The following is an 11,578-nucleotide window of genomic DNA, read 5'->3' as shown; positions in this document are numbered from 1 at the left end:
TGTTATTTTGTTTCACTCGCGTGCTTTCCACGTATTTCCGATGGGCATGTGCTAGTTATTTCAAGGAATCGATAAAAACTCAATAGTGTGGTACTTCCGCTATTTTCATCGTTTTTAAAGACGATGTAAAGAGAACATTATTAAAATACCTGGATTTGGGAATATTATATGTTTCATATTTTTGTAACTGTTTACAGATGTTTTCAAATAAACATTTTTCTTAGAAGCAAATCAACAATTTCTGAATAGAAGTTCAGAAACTTTTTTGTTTACGAAATCACTACTAAATTATGCATTATCTATAGTTACAATTATGAATTCTTGCGGTAACAACAACAAAGACTTCTTAATAAAAACGGTTTTTGTTGTTGTTCCTAAACATTTTTGAATGCCACACCTACCCTATTACTCAATTTTACAGCATTGCTTGACAGCATACATACTGTGAAAGAAACATTTGATGTTTTCATTTTTCAGAACACGTATTTATTTTATTTAAGTGCTTTCATGTGCATGAATAATACGCATACAGATCAACAAACAAGCTCTTTTTTTTTTCTCATGACCAACAGCGCCAATCTGACGAGACGAAGTTTAATCTAAACTTTTTTATTTCCGGAAAATGTGATGAAACAAATTGCATACGCCTCTTACTGGCCATTTTTACAAACGCTGGGCGGAAGATAAGACGCATCTTTGTGTGCGTGTTTTATTGTTGATTCAACTGCAAAACTTTCTTGGCCAGGCTCCAAAGCCTAATTTTCCAACTTAAGTGCTTGCGTTATTACGAAATCACCATTGTAAGTAACGCTATTTGTTTCTGACAAATTAGGAAATTTGAAAAGTATGCGATGTGTCAGCTCCTTGTATTAATTGCACAATTTATACTCGCTCTGATGTCGGAGATCTTGTGCTTGTAGCTCATAGCAACAGTTGCTGTTGCTACCAACTGTTATAGTTTCAAAAATAAATAAGTAAAAACTGCATAGAAGACAGTATTACTTCTAACCAAAAAAAAAAAAAAAAAGTTCCGATAAATCAACAAACAAATTCAACCCTGTGATGAAGAATGACACAGCTGATAATTCATATACTGCGACTGTTGGTTACTTTTACATGTCGCCTTATATCTGTATCTTTGTAGGTAAGTATTTACCCTTAATCACAACGATTTAACTCTACTTTCCTCTATTTCTAAAGTGATCTTGAAGAGCAAACTAAAGTTCACTATATTGTTGTTCACAATGCTGTCATTGCCCTTTTTAACATATCATTTACTGATAAGTTATGTTAGTCTGTACGACTGATTACATTCAGTTCATGCAGTTCGAAAAGCAAGAGATATGTTTCTTTCCCATTGGTTTGTTCAACCAGAAAATATCTATTATCGTACATATTCTAAAGATTAACCAAATTATCTATATATATTAAAAGATGTAGATGTCTGTAACCCAGTGCCTAACGCTGATTAGCATATTATATTAATATTAGCATGGCGTTAGGAATCTTCATTTCAACTGTGGCAATAATAAAACATTTTCTAAACAATTTCAATTTCAGCCCCATTGGTTCTAATGTAGGATGTCCTCTATTTTCTCTCCTCCTCTTCCTTCAGCAATATTTCAGTACATCCATTAAACAGATAAAAAAAGGCTACGAATATATGCACTGTTACAGCTACACTAAACGCGGGTGGAATAAATTATGAAAAAAAAAACGCACACTTAAATTCAGGAAAATTAAAAAAGTTAAGAAGTAATACTCAAATACGATGAGACTTTGAAATATAATGCACAGTGCGATCGTAGCGCGTTTACACTGCACAACAGAAAGCGGGTCTTCTGACTTGTTTTGTAATAAATAAATGTTTTATTGGGCTTAATTGCGTCAAAAAAGAAAAAAGTAATTAAAAGAAACTTTTTTTCTATTTGTAAATACTATTTAAATGTTATGTTCTAATTGCTACATGATTATTGTCTCTTTATTTATCATCCTACCCATACTTTTCGTGCCGTTAGGACACAAAAGTCGAAGTGTCTGTTAGCTAACAGACATGTTTACTCTGTTTCTGATTTGTTCGGAAATTTCTGTAGACTCTACAGTTGCCATGGCAACGCGCCTTTCCCACCAGACGCGTTTGTGCGCTGCTCCGCAAGAACTATTTGTCCTCGTTTCCTGGATAAATACAAGTATGATGAAAGAGCAACGTCAAGGGCTTTGACAAAGTATGCCCTTCAAATGCGCATTGAGAAGAAGAAAAAGAAAGAAAAATGTCGTAGTTAAAATTCAATATCAGATAAGGAAATGGTTATTAACGACAGAAATAATGGAGAATACAGCCGCAAACACTACGCAGATGACTGCATCTGAATATTTACACTACCTCATTTCAACTACCTTCTTCCCTTGATTCGTATGACCTTCAAAGTGTTTGTCTCTTGGGAAGAATCCAATTCGTGTTATTTTTAACCTTCTGTGTGATTACTCACATTGTGACGTAATTGGTCCAGAATGGCGTGATTCTACCACGTGGTTGCATAGGAAATAGACAAGCCATCGCCACACATATCGTTATACAGTATTTGGCACACGTTTTCATACATTTTTAGTATTTAATACTTCCGGCATAAGCATATCCTTCCGGAAGTCGTTTTGATATTTTCTTTCTTAAGAACGCGAGAGAAGATAGCACCATCTGGATGTCACGCCTGCTAAGTGCACTTTGAAGTTTACTGATTTTTAAACTACAAACATTATTTTTATACTGGGTCTCTTAATAGCAGTCTTTTTCTTTAACTGTGAGCAGAAGGCGTCCGACATCACGTTTTATTTTTTGCAATGCGCTCTTGCTATATTGCCCAATTGCTCTGATCAAAGATCCGAATGCTGCTCCATCGTTGCTAATATGGTTTCATGTAGGAATTCCAAACTCATTATTAGCAGAATATCAAATTTCCAAAGAAATAGAAATATGATGCATATCCTATCTGAAGGCCTAGAAATGCATATGATGTACTCGCTGAACAACTTGCATTGCACAAGAGAGCGAGATAATAATTTTTCGCGAATTGCTATTTTTAATTTTTATAAAAAATATTAATAATGGAATTAAAAAATTTTATTGCCAAATTTTTAAGATAACATCAAAGTACGTAAAGTGATTAATAATGAATATCAAGGACTATTGCTTCTGACTGAATCTAACATTCTGTTGGTCTCAAGAATACAAATTAACATTGGTAGCAAAATCCAACAGTAACCTGTCATTTGAGCAAGCTACGGAAGATGACCTAGGAATAATAGTACAGTTCAATAGAAAATATACTAAAGAATGTATGAAGGCAGAGCTACATTGCTATTTTTTCGCCTTCTTCACATAATAATTTACATATTCTTCGATTTAGTTCCAAACGTATTTATTTTTATCACAAGATGGCAGCACTATAAGCGATTTCGAAACGAAACATTCCTAATACTCAGAACGAAGACTGTTTTTTTTAATTATTTATTTATTTTCGTAATGTACAAACAGGAAACCATGAAGAGCTATTCCTTATCAATTCATTTATCCAAGAATGAAGGGGGGGGGTGCTAGTGTTTTAAAAGAATCCTAATTATCTCTAAAACAAAATGGATGCTTGCCAGGCGTTCATTCAAAAGTTGGACTGAAAGAGTTTCTCCAGACCGAAGGGATGGGGGGGGGGCGAGAAGGTTTGAAGGCATAAAAAAAGTGAGACAGAAATAAATGGATTAGGCGTGCACAAACATTGTTCTATACTCATGTGCAAGGAGAGTATAGGTGTTTCTAACGTGTCTGGCGAAACTGGTACTTGTTCTACCAGAGCTTTTCCGATTCTGATGATAAAAGATTTTATATAAAAAAATATTGCCGGAAAGAAAGAAATTTTCCTACAGAAACGTCGGCTACCCCAAAAGTGGCAGCATCACATTCCACTGCATAATACATCTGTCAATAGAATCAAATGTATCCTTATCACGTGCAACAGGTATAGGCACCAGCGTATTTTCCCCTTTCGAGTCACCAAAAGTTCTACTAACCCGGTTTTCTCCCTAAGTGTGTTTTTTTACGGTTGAATCTCAATTCAACAGCGATGGCATAGTGAACTTTCATTACTGGGCTCGGGTCAATCTGCATGAAACAGTGGATTCATATCGGACAGTCCCAACATCGGCAAAGATTCCATGTAAATGTTTGGATCAGCATCATTGGAGACTACTCCATCATTCCGTTTTTCTTGCCACGGATGCAGAATGTACAAGAGGTACAATACAACACTTGCAGGAGGAGGAACTATCTGTAGTTGGAGGACGTGCCATGAGCAAAACGCCGACGCATGTGGTTCATGCATGATGGAACACCAGCACGTTTTCGTCGAGCTGTTAGGGACATCTCGATCGTTCCTATCCCGGCCACTTGATATGCCAATCGAATGAACACGAAGATCTCCCGATATTAATCCTTTGGATTTTTGTATAGGGACAGCTTTATGTTACACCAATGCACAGTGAACAGGCTCTCCGATTGAAAGGATCGTGGATGGCTGTATGGCAAAGCGAAATAGTCTGGAACTTCTCGAACGTGTATGGAAATCACTCGGCCGACGCTGTGCAGCCGAGTGATTTTCAATGTACAGTTTGTTTTGTCGTGTGTGTGTGTTTGGGGGGTCTCCCCCAATTTTCCCCACTCGTCCCCTTAGGACCGGTTGAGGTTGCGCCCTGCAATGAGGAACTTCTAAGTATGTATCTTTGATTGTAGATCCGTGTGTGTTCATATGGCATGGACGGTTTGCCTGTTCTGAGGGATGAAAAACCTGAGTTTCTGGGGGAAACCCTCTACCTCCGTATGAGACAGGCTAACTCACCTTTAGTCGAAAGACACCAGATAAAGGTTCCTCACATCATGGACGGGAATCGAACTTAGGTCTTTCCGACCAAAGGGCTTCGACTATAACGACTAAGCTACGGAAGTTCGCAGGTACTTACAACCTGGAATACAAATCTCTACTTTCTCGGTAGATATTCAGTTTCACACGCGCTATCTCTCTGTAGGAAAACGTTTCCAGGCAGATGTCCATACGGCAATCTGGCTTAGGGTCAAACAGGATCAGATTCAGAGCTGTCAGAATCAGATTTTTACTTTAAAATGACGAGTCGAGGAATCATAGAAATATAACAAGGCTCTCTATTTCAGTTCCCTTCCTTTAAAAAAAAATTAAACATTTCTTTCAAGAGAGAAACGTTGCTCAGGACATTACAGCGACATGATATGGACCTTATTATCCTATACTTTAAGGCGAGAGTTAAAATTAAAGAATATACAAGAAGATCGTTTGATGTGAAATCTGAAATTAGGTTAAGAGTAGGGTGAATGCCATCCTCACTGTTATTCATCATTTATATGGACCACAATTTTCTTTGTGCAGATGATGTTTCATCCTTAAATACATACAGTAAATAAATCCCTCAGGACTCTATTCCTACATTTTTTTAATTGAGTAGCTACCATAACAAATGAAATTCAGCAACAAAAATTATGAAAATAGACAGAAATTCTTAATAGAGAATCCACAGAACATGTAAAACATTTTATTTAGGCATACGTTTGGAATTACAACCGAAGCAATTAAGGCTATGAGGCCGGTGTGTTATGTTTCCTTTACTTAGGTAAAGAAAGGAGTTGGGTTAGGAATAAAGCAACTAATCAAAAAGACTAGAGACCGCATATATGAAATCTCTGAGAAAAATAAGGAAAAATAATCAGACAGCCTCTGTGGCAATATCATATTAAAAATAAAAATATTTGATGTGGATGGAAGAGTAGAGCTAATCTAATGTGATGTGGTCACTTAAACAGATAAGTAAAGGAAAGATTAGCAAAACAGGGAACTTTTTCTTGTCCGGATGGCAGGAAAAAGATCCCAAATGGTGATCGAGAATAAGGTGAACTGATGCTGTTATTAGTGCCTTCAGAAAATTGAAATTTAAAGTCTCATAATATTGACGTTCTGACAAAAAAATTAATTAATTTGTAAGCAAACTGTTGATAGGAAGCTAGAAATAATGAGAATTCAATTATGCGGTACTATTACAGCATGCTATACTCTTTTCGAGCATACCTCAGAAATTGATGATGACGACGATGATACTCCTAACAAACCAGGATTTTCCAGCCATGTTTCAGACACTAACATTAAATTATGAAAATTCAAAAGTACTTTCAATTAAATCACCATCCATGACTCTCCATATCCAAAAATTCATATCCTGTTTTAATTTTTGCATAAAATTTTTCTTTTATATACTTCAACATTGTTCATTCAGGTAAACTGTGTCTGATATATTTTTACTGAAGACGAAGGGAGGAAAGCAGTTGCTTATCAAACTCGCTAAACACTGGAATGGGAGGATATGAGTCATGCCAAGAGCCAGCAGTTTATGTAAACGCATAACTAAAGATAGCTCCCTATAATTAGTCGTATATACCTGTGACTGAATGAGTTAATCAGCTGTTAAATGTTTACCGTTGTCAAACTGATCAACTGAAGGAGAGTCAGTGTTCTGTAAGACAAATACAAGCATATTAAGCAAAAAAATTATTTTAAACTGAGTAGCATATTACACATAAATTCAGACAGAACATAATTTCATATTTTTGTATACTTTTACAAAGTTACAGCTATCTCATCAGAAATACATATAATACATGTGCATAAGTTATAAGTTATTTTTTATGGTTTTTATAATCTGAGAGATTTATTTTCCCATTTGCTCTGAAACATCGGTTGCGCAGATAAATCTCATTGGAATTTCCGTCAATTATTTATAAATAGATGTTTACCTTAAAGCACGATAGATGGCGCCACTTGATAAATTCAAATCTCCAATGTCACTGTTTGGGGTTAAAAGTTTTAACTATTCTTTTTCTCCTGTTTTGTTTTCTTTAGGCTCCCAGGATGTTGCCCAAGATCTTAATTTACTCCACAGTTTCGGTGTAACTCATGTTTTAAATCTAGCTACTGCAATCCCTAACTACTTCCCGACAGAAATAAGCTACAAGAGGCTGGACATCCGGGACTTACCAGACACCAACATCCGAAAACACTTCGAAGAGTGTTTCCAGTTCATCGACGAGGGACGAAAACGCGGATGGGTGCTAGTGCACTGCAACGCTGGTATCTCACGTGCTGGCACAATAATAGTCGGTTACTTAATGAGCAGACAGAAGATGCGTCTAGATGTAGCCTTAAGGAAGGCAAAAGACGCGCGACCTGTAATAACCCCCAATAGAGGCTTCATGCAGCAGCTAAAGGACTACGACAGAGAACTGTTTGTAAAGTCCGAAGAAATTGACAGATTCTCTCGGGCCATGATATGATTCTGTAGGGAATGATGATGATAAATTAGCTGGTGTATCAAAATAGATTTACACATCCATTCAAAATGGCATTTTATATTATTTCCATAGGTTCGTATGATAGTAAGCAATAATCACTTTAAGCCAAATAAATATTTTTGTATTAATATTTTTAAAGGCGTTTAGTTATCTGTTATTGAAGACATATTAGTACGCTTCTTTCGCGAAACCGAAGCGATCATGTAATATCAGTAATTTTATTGAAAAACTATTTTACTGGAAAAATATTTTTCCTTCAAATAAATATCTGTAAATCCCACAACCAAGGATTATAACAAACATTTTGGTGTGAATACAGTTTGACTTTCAAAAGTTACTTTTTAAATTGAAAAGCAAGTTTGATTTTTCCTCCTCTGAACCTTCTCTGAATTCGCATTAAATTTAATAAACATAATCGAAGACAATGACTTCGAATATATTTAATAAACATATTCAAAGTCATTGTCTTCTTGAAGAAGAAGAAGAAGAAAACTAATAACACAACTCTATACATTCCTTACGTAATGATAAAAAAAACATGCAGATAACGAACTGCTTATATTTAAACATAAAAAATCCATTTGTTAAAATATTCACTCATCGATCGAAATCTGAAAATATTTACTGTATAAATTATTTTGACAGACCAGAAAACATCACCAATGACAAGTGTTTCTCCAAGTTTATTATTCAGTTTTCACTGGGTGTTGCTTCTATTTAACACATATATTTAGTTTGAGAATGGAACAGAGACAGCGATGTTAATAAGTACAGTTACTTGAGGTGTCCGTAATGCGAGTCACCCATTATGGTTTATCCAGTATGAATAGTGAATAATAAACATCAAGAAAAAATCAAGAAAATTTGTTTCCTCCGACTTATAGTGACATCTTCAGGATAAAATTATAATTTAAAAAAAAAGTTGTATTAACAGGGAGATTCTTAAATTAATAACTGTTATACATAGAATAAACCGTATGGTGATTCGAGGTGTCAGACACGTGGATTATCGTTGCATTGTATTTTGTGACGACTAATGTATCGTCACTCAGAGCATTGTACGCCATCAAATGTACGCCAACCAAAGTCGGTACATCAAAATACCTGCATAGCCATCATTTAAAAGGAGATCTTTGAAAATCATACAAATCGGGATTAGTATTTCATACCACCATTACATTTCATATAAAGAAAAGCACTAGGAATGCTATACGTTGAATTCAATAATTATATACGTAAAATCAAAGACGCCGCCTAAATGCTACGTTGTCCAAACCTGATGTAACAAAAACAAGGTTTCATTTTAATCTAACTTTGGTCGGTTTGTGTCAAAGACCTGCATAGCTATAAAGTATCATCAGTATACAGTTCAGCACAACAATGAGCCACGTATCTGACAACTTGCCGATGTTTACAGTCTAGTTCATTCTACTGTATGACAATTGTTACTTTAGAAATTACCTTGTAATAAAAGCTTTTTTTTTTCGGATTTATCATTTTGTCATGCAGATGAACTCATTAAGTCGTGGGAAACTGGTCAATTAAACGATTTTTTTCTTGATGTTTATTATTCATTATTCATGATTCACACCAATAAACCACAATAAGTACCATGTTTTCTATTAATAAACATTTATTGTACTACTATATTTATCTATTAATAAACATTTACTGTACTGTATTTATCTATTTACTTAATGGCTGATTAATTCTGATTAGTTTTTAAAAAGGACATTTAAATATGAATTTCGTATATTCCATTAACTGATTTCATGTTTACATCATATATATTGTAAAACAAAATGTCATAGTAATGTGTCATCATAGTAACGATAATGTATATTCATGTTTATTAGAAATTGTATAATTCACTACTTTACCCGCTGCTAATACATATTGGAAAAGAAGTTTCTTGTAATGCCCTTTTTAAAACGAAGTTCGGAATAGATTTCATAATATGCGAATGTATAGGATTCATTTAAATACTATATACCACTCTTTTTTTTCTTATGTTATTTATTAGCAAATAAACCAGGAATGTTTTGTTAGACTTTTTTTTTTTTGGTTTTTCTTGCATTACGGAAGTGCAAAACTTTTTTTAGGATCCATTCGGCTATAGTTGAGTTCCAACACAAGTTAAAACAGCACACATCTATCCTCCAAAGCAAATGGGGTCTCGTAGGAAAATGGGACCAGCGATGATAACAACCCCGTTGCTTAACCTTAAGAATTCTTAAGGCTCATGTAAATACATACGCTTAAAAATCCCCTTCCTTCAACTAAATATGTTGCATGCATTTTTAGTAAATGTTATGTACATTTTTATCAAATGTGTACATTTGTTAAAGAAAGGAAATTATTTATATTTCACGAGGATAAAAAATTCTCAGATAACCTCGTAAAGTGCTTCTATATTTTTGTAGTCCATAAGCATATCCTCAATTGCAGACAGCTGGATATATCATCCTCTTAAACTGCGTACGGAGGATTTACACAAATGGAATGTTTGGTTATGCCATCCATATTTTTATTCTCTGATTAGCGGAATGATCACCTATAGACACTCTTGGTTGACAAGGGCCTGTGAATGCTAATTTCAAAAAATTTCCAAATCAGCATATATGATTTATAATGGCTCTAAAAATCAATACCGCTTTCTCCAAATTATCTGTAAGTTCATTTTATTTATTTTAAATTCCAGCTGTTTCTTATGGCTGGGCATTTTTAAAATATTCATCTCTAACAGGCCTTTGTCTTTCGTGATAATTCCGCTTGCGGACAGATAACCTCTCTGTTATTTGTCGACATTGATATTTATGCTCTAACAAAATATATATAGAGGACTGTTCTTAGTACAAAAATAGTTCGCACCATACTTTTTTTTCTTAGACAAAGTTCTAAGAAAATCTCATTCCTTATTTGGATTCGAGTATGACCCATCGTATAAAAGATATGCATATGTATATTCGTTCCATTTTATCTTTGTTCATTTTACTTAGTACCAGAACGTTGTCAAAAAGATTAAACCTACAATAATGTAAATTTCAATTAATCTTTCACATGTCTTGTATTGTAAGCTGAAAGAGTAAAATTGTACTACAGCTGGCTTCCCCCATGATTCGTACAAAATTGTATATTACTGATAAAACAGATGTTGCAAACAGCTGATGCACATATATGTAACACTATTCTTAATAAAGATTTTTAATAAGCTTAAGAAATGGTGTAATACCTCAATCTAAGGAGAATGAATATATACAAAAAACTTTGTTCTAGCCTCTGCTGACTGTTCTACTAATATCCAAAGTGTTCACATAAATATACAATTTTGATCCATAAAAATTAAATACTTTGAGCTATTGTCGTACAGGTTGCATCAGTGATAATAACAAAAGTCATCATAGCACCAGCAATGCTCTGTTTTCATTTGTTCAAAAAAATTGAGTAAAATCATTAAGCTTTATTGTGTAAAATGTCCACTGTTTTTTTAAACATATCCAAGAGAATTCACGTCTGCAAGACTAGATGCTTTTTTACATGTACCAAACGACATTATTTTATTTCATCCTCCTTTGCCCTATTTTTTTCTAAATCCTAATCATAATATTTTACCACAATTTCAGTGCAGATGTAGTACATACTTTAAATGGAACGTGGCATGGAATTACAGCTCTGTGAAATGTGGCGGAGTACTTTTTACTACCCCACAATAAATCAAAAGCCTGCTCTCATGGTATTAGTAGGCACACTTGTGTAGCCATTCATATATTAACGGAATTCATGTTGCTTGCTAACAGTGAGGAAAAAAACAGAAAAAAACTGAAGATCTTACTATCCCTTCATATTTGCTAATGAACTGTGCTCAAATGACGATGAACACAGTTTTTAGTTCAAAGATATATGTATCGAGATTACACTAATTGTGTTGTCCCTTTTCCACATTCTACAAAGAGCACGGTGGGAATACTTCTTCCCCACCCATGGTCAGGCATAAGCCAGTCAGTCAAATAAACAACTACTGTACTGTATTTCATTAGATTCAACTGAAATAATTGAATGTCATAAAGTGGTCAGTTCAATGAAATTTATTTACTACACTGTACAACGATTTTTACCTCTGAAGTCATTTGAATTTTGTGCTTAAAAAAAAAAATCATAACAATA

General features: G+C 34.4%; 1 protein-coding gene across 1 annotated transcript in view; it reads left to right on the top strand.

The window, feature by feature from the left end:
• The window catches only part of LOC150105532 (dual specificity protein phosphatase 19-like), a 23,593-nt gene extending 12,910 nt beyond the window's left edge, over positions 1 to 10,683 (top strand). The window contains exon 2 of the mRNA XM_090394244.1: positions 6,966 to 10,683. Within this exon, the coding sequence (XP_090250370.1) occupies positions 6,966 to 7,396 (431 nt within the window). The 3' untranslated portion in view covers positions 7,397 to 10,683. The remainder of the gene's footprint in view (positions 1 to 6,965) is intronic.
• The last annotated feature ends 895 nt before the right edge of the window (positions 10,684 to 11,578 follow it).

Source organism: Typopeltis vanoorti, chromosome 6 (assembly GCF_054136105.1).
Source record: "Typopeltis vanoorti isolate ZY-2024b chromosome 6, IOZ_Tvanoo_1.0, whole genome shotgun sequence".
Lineage (NCBI taxonomy): Eukaryota > Metazoa > Arthropoda > Arachnida > Uropygi > Thelyphonidae > Typopeltis > Typopeltis vanoorti.
Note: the sequence above shows the minus strand (reverse complement) of the source record. Positions and strands in the feature narration are given on the sequence as shown.